The sequence below is a fragment of the Tiliqua scincoides genome, chromosome 8 (assembly GCF_035046505.1).
Source record: "Tiliqua scincoides isolate rTilSci1 chromosome 8, rTilSci1.hap2, whole genome shotgun sequence".
NCBI classification, from domain to species: domain Eukaryota; kingdom Metazoa; phylum Chordata; class Lepidosauria; order Squamata; family Scincidae; genus Tiliqua; species Tiliqua scincoides.
Genome location: NC_089828.1, coordinates 9,481,443 through 9,492,701, shown reverse-complemented (window position 1 = coordinate 9,492,701; position 11,259 = coordinate 9,481,443). Strand labels below are relative to the sequence as shown.

The window sequence follows — 11,259 nt, the reverse complement described above, 5'->3', positions numbered from 1 at the left end:
TGTGTACGCAAGGGCAGGAACAGAGTGCCGCAAGAGCCTGTGGTTAGGTCTTGCAATGCCGATGAGAGGGTGTTCTAGGAGCTTCCTCTTCCTCTTTTGAGAGCTCCAGCCAGGGTGGAATCAGGCAGCACCCAGGGACAGTGCACGGTATGTCTGCAGGTAGAGGATGCTTCTCTGGGTGGGGGGTGCTGCAGGTGAGCCCTCACACCCTAAGCAGTTGGGAGTCCTGCCCGCTCCCTCAACTGCTTCCCATGTCCCCAGTGGTGGCGGGAGGGAGCTGGCTGGCACATGAGTGGGCTCTGGGGGCTTGACCCCTCATGGGCAGGGCAGGTCAGGTCACCAACTGGAGTCTGGTTTGCACAGGAGCCAGGAGGGTTGGAGCTCCTGGCCCTCCAAGGCCGATGTTTGCTTGGCCCCCTTTCTCAGGGGAGTTGGTGATCTGCTGCAGCTTTAGGGAACTAATTCAGGAAGTGTCATGATGGGAAATGCAAAAGAGGGGAAGGGCACTGCACAAAGGAGTCAGTCAGTGCAAGGAATGCCCTGGCAGGGGCCTGTGGCATGCGGAGGGGGGAAGGGGCAGTGGGTGCCTGCACTGCAGGGGCTGAGTGGGTTTTCAGGGCACCTGCTCTTTCCTAGGGAGCGCCAGAAGCTGTATCCTCAGGGCAGCCTGCCACAGCCATGGGCTTTGGGCTGCAGTTCGGCTGCTCAGAGGGCCATGCTGCCCTGCTGCAGCTGCAGGAGGCGGAGCTCCGTCTCCTGGAGGGGCTGAAGAAGTGGATGGGGCAGCGGGCCAAGAGCGACCGGGAGTATGCAGCCCTGCTGCATCAGATGCATGGCCTGGCTGGCAAGCAGGAGAGTGGGGGGCCGCTTGGCAGCAGCCAGGTCAGCCAGGTAGGACCATGGCGGGGGGAGGCTCCAGAGCAGCCTGGACAATGGGGGGGGGAGGGCTAGAGGGCATTGTCCCAGCCCAGCTGCCAGCGGACAAGTAGGGCCCATGGGTGTGGGCTCCAAGCAGCTGGCCTTGGGCGGGGGGGGAGCTTCCCCTCTTACCTTCTCTGGCCTGCAGCCTCTTTGTCCCAAGTTTATCTGCCCCCTTTCCCTCGCCTCCCCCACCAGCTGCCTCGCCTCCCCCAATCTTATTTCCTTGGATTGATGCCCCCCCTTGAAGGTGGCTTAAGATGCCCTCTCAGGCACCACGTTCCCAAAGGGGGAAGGGAGGGGCCACTGCAGCCGCTCCTCCATAGGGTGGCAGCAGAGCTGGCCTGTGCCTGGCTTTGGGAGGGTCCAGTCCAAGGTCTCTGTCCCCCTTGCTCTCCCTTCCCTTTGGCAGTGCTGGTGGTCGCTGGTGACCCAGACAGAGGCTCTGAGCCAGACCCTGCAGCGCCATGCGGAGGCCCTGACTGCTGGGCCGCTGCAGAAACTGAGCCTGCTCATCCGTGACAAGCAGCAGCTGCGCCGGAGCTACGCTGAACAGTGGCAGCACATGAGCCAGGATCTTGCCCGGGTATGGCTGCCGCCGGGCCACTCCTGTACCTACTGCAACCCAGCAAGGCTGCCTCCTGGGCAGTAGCAGCAGCAGGAGAGGGCCTGGCCTCTCTGCCATCCCTTGTGGCACTGCCAGGGGTGGGGTGGGCAGGAAGGTAGCAGCCACTCTCTGGGGCCTGAAGTCATGGCCTGAGGCACCAACCCTTGGCTCTTCCAGACCACCCAGCAGGAGCCTGAGCGCCTGAAGGCCCAGTATCGCATGCATGTCCGGGAGAGCGCTCAGGCCAAGCGCAAGTACCAGGAAGCCAGCAAAGGTGGGTGTGGTGGGGGCCCAAAGCAAAGCCTCTCGGATCCCCTCCTGCTAAGGCTAGTGCATGCATACGACATCTCGACCCTTCACGGACTGTCCCCATCCAGCTGCCTGAAGGAACTGTGCCTAGTCATGGGGTCGTGGGGGCGCATCTAGAGCCTTGGTACAACTCTGCAGGTGCTGTTGGGCCAGCCCCAATCCTTGGCTTCTGTGGCTCTCCCTGCAGAAAAGGACCGCGAAAAGGCCAAGGACAAATATGTCCGGAGCCTGTGGAAGCTCTACTCCCTGCACAACCAGTACATCCTGGCACTAAAGGCGGCGGAGGTGCACCACTCCCACCATTACCAGCAGACCCTGCCCAGCCTGCTCCAGTCCCTACACGGCCTGCAGGAGGAGGCAGCATGCATCACGTAAGGAGATCTGCTGAAGACATGGTGGCAAGGACCCTGCTGGCAGTGCCCAGAATGCAAGCCCAGGGTCTTTGTAGGCAGGGGCCACCCACCCAGACTCCTGCCTCTGTGTCGACAGCAAGGAGACCCTGCAGGAGTACATTGACATCAGCAGCCTGGTGCAGGAGGAGATGGTGTCTGTGCACCAGGCAATGGGAAGGGCCGTCGAGCGCCTCCACCCTGCCACCGAGTATAACGGATTCCTTCCCCAGTGCAGGTGGGCTCTGCCTCCTGGGCGCTTTCCCCTCCTCTAGGCACTGGCCATGAAAGCAGTGCCCAGGCTGGAAATGTGCACTGTGGGAGGGGGGAATTTTGGGGGAGACCCCAAGTACACAGCCTTAGGGTTGAGCTCTGGGCCTCTTTCTCCCCACCCCCAGGTGCGGGGCTGCACCCCCAGTGCCAGAGTCCTTTGACAAGAGCTTGCTGGAGGAGATGGAGACAGAGGGACTGCAAGCAGGGGAGCTTCAGCTGAACGAGTTGACCCTAGAAAGCATGCAGCACGTGTGCGTACGGGGAAGAAGCAGCTGCCAGGCAGGGCTGCTGCACTCTGGGGAAAAGCTGCATCCTTGCAGTCTTCTTCTGCTCAGCTCATAAGGGTGCAGGAGGCCCTGGCACAGGGGAAGTTGGTCACAGCCTTGCTTGTCCCACCTTGGCTCTCTGACTAAAGGAGGAAGGGGAGAAACTGATGAGGGTCCAGTGTGACCCACTCTCTGGGGTAGGAGGTGTCAACCCTCTTGTTGGAAGCCCAGAGAGCTAGACTGCTGGGCCGGTGCCTCCAGATCTGGTGCCTCTAGGCTGCTGCTTCCTCTCTTCTAAGGTTGCAGTTGTCTAAGCTCCCCTCTGCTGGCATAAGTGGCCCAGCGTGGCTGACCAGAGGAATGAGGCCAGGCCTGTCTCTCGTGCAGCCTCACCTCCCTGAAGGAAGAGCTGGCTGGTGCCACAGAGGGCACGCAGGGCCACCAGCAGCGGGTCCAAGCTCTAAAGGCTGAACTGCGGAGCAAAGAGCAGGCAGGAAGCCCTGGAGAGCGGTGAGACACGAGGGATGTCCGGCAGGGGAGGCGATGGGAGGGGCTCAAGGCTTGAGGGCTCTCCTGGAATGGGGAGCATTGCAAGGGGGCTCTGTTTGCACTCAGAAGTGTCTCAGAAGTGTCCAAGGAGTCTTGATGCAGGCTGGAGCTTTGAGCTCAGGGTCAGTGTCTTCCTTGTGGCTTGCCTTATTTTCTGCTTCAAAGTGTCTGGCTCTGGGAGGAAGCACCTTGGGTCTGGGCTCTGCTCCTTTCCAGCCTCAGATGCAGGAGCAGTGAACTGGCTCTCATGAGCTGCTCTCAAGTGCAGCTGGGGGGGGGGGTAAGTTTCTGCAAGTTGGTGAACAGCCCCTGCAGAGGGAGTCAGTGGTGAGCAGCTAAGGACAAGCTGTGTCTACAGCAGGTCTGCTGTAGTGGGCTCAATTGCTGAGCAGCCTGACAGGATCCCCTGTGAAAAGACAAAGGACTTGTCTGGCAGCTGGAGGCAGCCTCTAGGCTCGGGATCATTGCCACGTAGCCTGAGAGTGCAGCTGGGCCAGTTCTTGGGGTCAGGGGCAGAGTTTGCCTTGCAGCCTAAGTGGAGCACTGAGCCAGCCCAAGACTTTGGGACTGGGCTGGCCATGCATGAGCCATGCAGCTCAGCCTGTTCTGCTCATGGTAAGCATGACCCTGGTGGCTCCGGAGAACTCACTCTGAAGCCTGGCTGCTGGGGACCCTCAGCTGGGACTAGTGCAATCCTGGCAGTTGATCCACTCCAGATCCACTTGTAGCACTGACGTCTGGGTCCTTCTTGAGAGTCAAGCCTCCTACAAATTGGCTCTGAGTTGGGAATGCTTTTGTCTTCTGCAAAAACTCTGGCACATTCCAGATGGACGCCTGACTTTCAGCACCCTCCACCTCAATGCTGTTGGCCTTGGAGAGCCTGCCATTTTGCAGTCTCTCTCTCTCTCTCTCTCAGCACTGGGCTTGTGCAGCCCCTGCAACTCCTTCCTTTTTGCACCATCTGCACCCACACTCTTCCCAGAGCCCATTCCCCCCCTCCCGAGGCTGAGGCTGAGTCAGAGCAGGGCTGCTTTAGTGTGGTGTCAGTGGGAGGACAAGCCCACGAGGTGTGGCCCAGACCCCGCTCTGGGCCCCTCTGCTCACACCTGTCCTACATGTCTCTCTCTGCTTGCAGCATTTTCTTGCTGGGGAAGCGCCAGGCGCTGCATGAAGCGCTGCACCTTTACCGACTGGCCCAGGGGACACAGGACAAACTTCAGGCCCAGCAAGACTTGCTGCAGCACAAGCTGGATGACCTGGGCTCCAGAGACCCCCCACCTGCACCAGCCTTGCAGAATGACAGCCTGCTGCTGTCCTCCAGGGTGCGTGTGGCCATGAGAGCAGGGAGTGGGTGGGCCAAGGGAAGCCCATGAGCCATGTTTCCTGCCAGCCCCTTACAGCCCTGCCTTGGGGAGGGACAGGTCTCTGAAGCAGGACAGGGACAGCCCTGTCCAAAGGAAGGGATAGATGCTTCAGAGCAGTGGCTCCACAGGCGGACTGTGGCCAGGGCAGATATTTGTGCCCCTGCCGCACACCCAGGATTCACCCTTGCCCTGCTCCCTTGGGCAGGAGCTGGAGCGCGATGGAAGCCGACTGCCTGCCCTGGAGGCCCTGAAGCAGCACATCTCTGGGATCTTCCGGCCCCGCCTCTCGGTGAGTGTCTCTTCTTGCTGACCTCCTCCATTGGATCCCCTTCCTGAAAAGACAACTGCAGGAGCAAGCCCCACAGATTGTGTCTGCTCCTAGCACATGCTGGATGAGTGGGCGGAGCAGAGGTGGTAGGCTACCCTCCTTCCCTCACCTTCCTCTCCTGCCTACCCCACGACCCTGGCCTTCCCCACATATATTCTGTGCCCCTCTCCCAGTTGCCTCCCCCGCTGCCTCTCCTGCCTGAGGTGCAGAAGCCTCTTGGGCAGCAGGTGTGGTACCACGGCGCCATCCCTCGCATGGAGGTGCAGCGGTTACTGCAGGTTGATGGAGACTTCCTCGTGCGAGAGAGCCAAGGCAAGCAGGAGTATGTCCTCTCGGTGCTGTGGGACAGGCAGCCGCGACACTTCATCCTTCAAGCTGCCGATGTGAGTGGCAGTGGGGGAGTGCTGCTGGTTGGGGGAGGAGATGCCAGGAGGACCAGCCTTAGGGCAATTCGACCAAATTTCTCCCCAGAACCTGTACCGGCTGGAGGGCGAAGCTTTCCCCACCATCCCGCTGCTCATCGACCACTTCTTGAAGGCCAAGCAGCCCCTCACCCGGAGGAGCGGGGTGGTCCTGCTCAAGCCCGTTGTCAAGGTCCGGTTCCTAGACTTGCCCTCCATTGGCTGGGGGGGGAGGGGGCATGTGGCGCTTTCTGGGCTGTGACTGACTGCTGTTGTTCTAGGACAAGTGGGTGCTGGACCACGAAGACGTGCTGCTTGGAGAACGCATAGGACAGGTGACTGACCAGGGGTGGGGGACTGTTCTTTGGAGAGCTTCAGGTGCTGCAGCCAGTCTCCAACAGTATATTGGAGGACTTACTGCAGCACACACACACACCCCACAAGCCATGAGCTCCAGCCTTCTCTCTGCCACACTAGTTGAACACACACACACACCATAGGTGGACCAGCTGGGAGATGCTGGAACAGCATCCCAGTGCTCTTGGCCTTGTCCTTGCTGCACTTGTGGGCTGCCTGCCTCTGCCTCACAATGTTGCTTTTCTTGGGGGCCATCCAGGAGTAGAGCAGAGGTGCACAGCCAGGTTGCTTTCCGGAAGCAGCTGCGCCCAGCAGTCCTGCCTCCTGGGCTAGTCCTGCAGTCATGGGGGGGGGGGGGATTGGCTCTGCAAGCAGGAGGTGAGCAGTGCCCTAGTTGTGCTAATTTCTCTTGTTCTCTTTAGGGCAACTTTGGAGAGGTGTTTGGAGGGCGCCTGCGTTGTGATAACACTCCGGTGGCTGTGAAGTCCTGCCGTGAAACACTCCCGCCAGAGCTCAAGGCCAGATTCCTCCAGGAGGCCAGGTGTGGATGGAACACAGCCGGGGGGGGGGGGGAGGCTTCAGCCCTGCCGGGTTCATTGTGCTGCTTGGGGCACTGGACTAGTGGGCACCCCAAGAAGGGTGCTGCTTGGCCAGAGCCCAGGTCCACTTCGAACCTCCTTGGTGCCCAGGACTGAGGGCAGCACTGTGACCTGCACCTTACACTGTTCCCTCCCCCCAGTCTGCCCTACTTACACCCCACCCCACTCTTCGCCATTTGCAAAGCCATAGAGGAAGGAAGTGAAGTGGGGGGAAGAGCCTGAAGGCTCTGAGGGGTCTCTCCCCCCTTCCCACCCCCTCTGCCTCTTCCAGGCAGCAGCAGCCCCTTTGCTGCTCGCCTCAGTCTTGCACAGCTGCAACATGGGCATAGGAACACTGGCTTCCCTCACAGGGTTATTGCAGGAACAGCAGCCGTGGAGTCACTTCACTCCACATGCTTGGAAAGGTGCTGGGGAGACCTCCTCTGGAACATGGCCTGCCTCCCCCATGGTGTCTTCTCCGGCTCTCTCCCTGCAGGATCCTGAAGCAATATGATCACCCCAACATTGTCCGACTCATTGGCGTCTGCACCCAGAAACACCCCATTTACATTGTCATGGAGCTGGTTCAGGGTAAGCTGCGCCCCTGCAAACAGGGTCTCCTGCACTGCTTTCAGGCAGGTGGGCACCCTTTTCCTCCACAAGGCCCCACGTGCTGCTCTGGCCGCACCTTTGTGCCACCTGCCAAGCAGCACTGAGAAGTTGGGCAGGGGGACTGCTTCACCCTGTCTTGCCTGCTGTCTGCCTCTTCCTTCATCCGCCCTCCTGTCCCTGCACCCAAGGGCTATGGTAGCTGCTGCACTGTTCCTGTGCAGAGGGGGGCAGGGGGAGCTCAGCCCTACCTGACCACCAACTGCCCCTGCAGGAGGTGATTTCCTGACCTTCCTGCGGAATGAAGGGGCACAGCTGAAGGTCAAGGAGCTACTCAGGATGACAGAGAATGCGGCTGCCGGCATGGAGTATTTGGCCAGCAAGCGCTGCATCCATAGGTGAGGCCATTTTCTGAGGACCGCTTTCCTCAGTGGCCACCAATGGGGGGGGGGTCTACCTAGGCATGCCCTGTTGCCACGCACCTCCCACCTCTCTTCGGGTGCTGCCACCTACCGCACCCCAAAACAGACTGGCCCTGGCAGAATTAGACTGGAAGTGGGGTTGGGGATGCTCCGACTGCTCTCACAGGCAGAGCCTCAGCAACAGGGGCCCCTTTTGGCCTCTTCCCTGTCTCGCTGGGTAGCAGAGGAACCAGCCCCAAGCACACCCCTTGCACCTGGTGGCAGCCAGTGATCTGCACAGTGTCTGGAGAGGGAGAGGGCTTGCTTTTGGCTAGCAAGGAAGGCTGGGGGAGGGGTGAGTTTCAAGTCTTCCTTGCTAGATCAAGCACATGGATCTGCCCCCCCCCAACAAGGGCATGGTGGAACACTTGGGTCTGGTCTCTCCCCCCCCCCCACTTCGTCCAGGGACCTGGCCGCCCGAAACTGCCTGGTGACAGAGAAGAATGTCCTGAAGATCAGCGATTTTGGGATGTCACGGGAGCGGGAAGATGGTGTCTACTCCTCCACGGGGGGCCTGAAACAGATTCCTGTGAAGTGGACAGCGCCAGAGGCCCTCAGTTATGGTATCAGTAGCTGCGGCTCCCAGCCCCCCCTACTCAAGTAATGTGGTGATGAGATGGCTGAGGCCCTGCCAGACCCCTGTGGGTCAAAAAATCTCTCCTCAACTGCTAGCCATCAATGCCTCAGGAGCTTCCCTTTGCCCCAGGCAGGAATGCAGAAAGGGGGCTGATTTCTGGTGGGTCTGACTTGGAGTGAACGCCCCAGCTCAGCCACGTCCCCTCTTCTGCAGGCCGCTACTCCTCGGAGAGCGATGTCTGGAGCTTCGGGGTCCTGCTCTGGGAAGCCTTCAGTCTGGGTGCAACACCCTATTCGTGTATGAGCAACCAGCAGACCCGTGAGGCAGTGGAGAGAGGTGAGTCGCCTGGCAGCAGCCTGGCAAGGACCTCCTGGGGAAGGCAGAAGTGGCTGGCCCTGGCCCTCACAAGACAAACTAATCTGAAGGGGCAGGCGAACCCCACAGTCAGCTGCATGTCCCTGGCAGAATGCAGGCAGCCACTTCCACTCTCCCCTCCTTCAAAGTCCCCCTCTTTTGGAGCCCTTGCCACAATCCGCTCTCCCCCCACCCTGTGCCCCCATCCATGCTGTCATTTGGTTTCAGGGCACATCCCTGCCATAATTGCAGGGGCCTGGTCTTCCCCCGTTGTTGCACCTGTGTTGAATTTTAGGAGTGTCTCAGGGCGGGGGGGGGAGGGGCTGTTCTTCTCCTCTTCCTCTACTCTGTAAGGTGTCATGCCATACTCCTGGTGCTGAGCGATAATCTCCACAAAGCAAGGGAGGCTACACCTGTTTTCAGGTTCTCAGGAAGTCAGTGACAGGTTCGGTCTTGTCTCTTACCTATTGGTAGACTTGCAAGAGGGCAGACTTGGAAAGGAACCTGACACTGTTTGTCCCTGTCTCTCGAGTGGGGGGGGGGAGTCTCCCTTGGATCTGTTCTTAAGAAAGTCCCAGCCCCCTGGATGCTCCTCCCTGCCCTTCTGTGACCAGCTGTGCCTCCCACCCCCCCAGGAACGCGCCTGAGCCCCCCAGACCAATGTCCTGAGGAAGTCTACCAACTCATGCTGAAGTGCTGGGAATATGAGCCACAGCAGCGGCCAAACTTTGGCTCCATCCACCAAGAGTTGGTTGCCATTCAGAAGAGGCAAAGATGAGAACAGCAGCCCCATAACCTCTGGCTGGCAGCGGGCTGCACATTCACCTGCCTGCCTCTTTGCACCCTGTGCCTTTTAGCCCTTTGCTCCTGGTGAGTTCCTTTAGACTCTCCTCTCCCTGAGCAAGCCAGGGAGTCAGAACTGTCCAGCTCTTGCCTCTGTCATTTTGTAACTTGCTGGTGTGCCATACCAAACCTGTTTCCTTGCAGCTGGAAACCACAGAACCTTAAAGACTCAAACACAACTTTGGATTCATAATTCAGATCAGAGGTGGCACAAGCTGGGCCCCAACTGGGCTGTCTGGCACGCAGCCCCTTCTTCCAGGTGTGCATCTGCAGTGATGGGGGGAGGGGTTGCAGCAGCAACTAGCCTTGTTCCCATGCCCAGTGCGGAAGAAGGGCAGGGGCACCCCTGACTGACAGTGTGGGTCTCAAAGAACAAGCTGCAACTGAGAAAGCCAGAGAGGAAAACAGTGCCCGTTCCTCCCTGATGGGAAAGAAAAGGGGAGAGGGGCTGCTCAGTGCATTCTAAAAAGACGTCTGGAGCGCAAGAAGCTTTGAGGGGGTTGGAGCTAAAAGGAGGCTGGGGGGTGATAATGACCCTACTGATTTCTGGTCCTCTGTCCAACTCCCATGCTGCTGTGTGCCTTTGGGCCCTAAAAGTTCTCTCCATCATTTACATGATGGGCTGGACCAGGGCCCCCCCCCCATTTCTATGAAGCTTGAAACTGGCTGTATTCTGAATGAGTCTTCAGCAAGGGCTAGCCTGGCCCAGGGCTACCAGCAGTGCATGACTAGAGGTCAGGTAAACGGGCTGCAAACCAGTTGGGAGGGAGAGGGTGCCCATGGAGGCATCTTCCTGCTATCGTATCCGACAGGTGGAAGGGGCCTCCAAGGCCATCCAGCCCAGGACCTATCTCTTTGGCATGGGCCTGGCCAACTGCTGCCTAAAGACTTCCAGCAAAGGAGAGCGCCCTCGGCCACTGTGCAGGCACTCTGGTGTGCTGGTGCTTTGTGAAGACTGCCCCCTGGGTGGCTCTTGTAGGCTGCCCTTCATGTTCTTGGGCATGTTTTGATGTGACACTGGAGGTGGCCTGCAGGGGGCCACCAAAGCTTGAAGCTCTGTCCTGAGTAGACAGCCCAAAGCCCAGGGGCCTCTCTTATTAAATGCCTGAAGTGAGCGTGCCTCCTGGAGCCTCTTTCCACGCCCCTGCTGCGGGCCAGAAGCGTGGGGGCGGAGGTGGCTGGAGGAGCAGGTGCCAAGGCAGCCGAAACCCTCAGCACAAGGGGGTGGGTAGAAAGGCACAGAGGCTCCTAGGGAACTCCTCTGGGACCATAAAGCCCTCCACCAATCTCCCTCCATGCTGGAGCGGCAGCAGGGAGGTTCCTGGGTGCAGTGGTGTCACTAGGGTTCATGTCACCCCCAAGATGGACCACCTCCCATGCTGTGGATGGGGCAACATCCTGGGTGGTGGGCATGGTGATGAAGCATCACCCCACCCACCCTGGATTTTGGCTGTACCTTTTGATACAACATAAGATATTTCAACGTGGTTTCATTGCATTCTGCATGAAATCACACATCAATGGATATATAGTATTTTATTATTAATGTGGTCTCATGGGAAACAGTCTATCCTCCATATCTACTTTACCCAGGCTTCGCACGCTGGAGAGGACACTCTGTTCCAGAACCACTATTCAGAGTGCGATACCATAGTCTTCTGTTACCCACTTTTTAGAATGTAAATCTGTCCAGGGCCCACTGGAAGTGATGTCATGGCAAGAAGTGACATCAGCAAGCAAATTAAAATAATTATAAATAACACAGGCCAACACACATTTTGCTTCCTTAAACGTTACACCAATTCCTGGGTATATTTGGGGTGCCAATTCAAAAAATGGCATCCATTTTGCCCGATCACGCCTAGTTTTGGAGATATAGTATAGCCATCTTTAGTGAATGGTTCAAGCAGCTTCCTCATGAGGAAGCCTACCCCATGACTTTCTCATGAGGAAGCTGCTTGAACCGTTCACTAAAGATGGCTATACTATATCTCCAAAACTAGGCGTGATCGGGCAAAATGGATGCCATTTTTTGAATTGGCACCCCAAATTCATATCAAAAAGTTTGGGAAAAAT

The 11,259-nt window shown here is 58.5% G+C and overlaps 1 protein-coding gene across 1 annotated transcript; it reads left to right on the top strand.

Annotated features, from left to right (window-relative positions):
* Positions 1-678: 678 nt before the first annotated feature.
* On the top strand, positions 679-9,210 carry FES (FES proto-oncogene, tyrosine kinase). Its single transcript, XM_066635074.1, has 18 exons — positions 679-891; positions 1,331-1,504; positions 1,703-1,799; positions 2,022-2,205; positions 2,324-2,461; positions 2,622-2,747; positions 3,150-3,272; positions 4,447-4,633; positions 4,881-4,964; positions 5,177-5,386; positions 5,475-5,597; positions 5,686-5,739; positions 6,184-6,302; positions 6,836-6,930; positions 7,223-7,346; positions 7,815-7,972; positions 8,200-8,322; positions 8,976-9,210. Exons 1-18 carry the CDS (start codon positions 679-681, stop codon positions 9,116-9,118), a joined length of 2,475 nt encoding a protein of 824 aa, XP_066491171.1. The 3' UTR covers positions 9,119-9,210.
* The last annotated feature ends 2,049 nt before the right edge of the window (positions 9,211-11,259 follow it).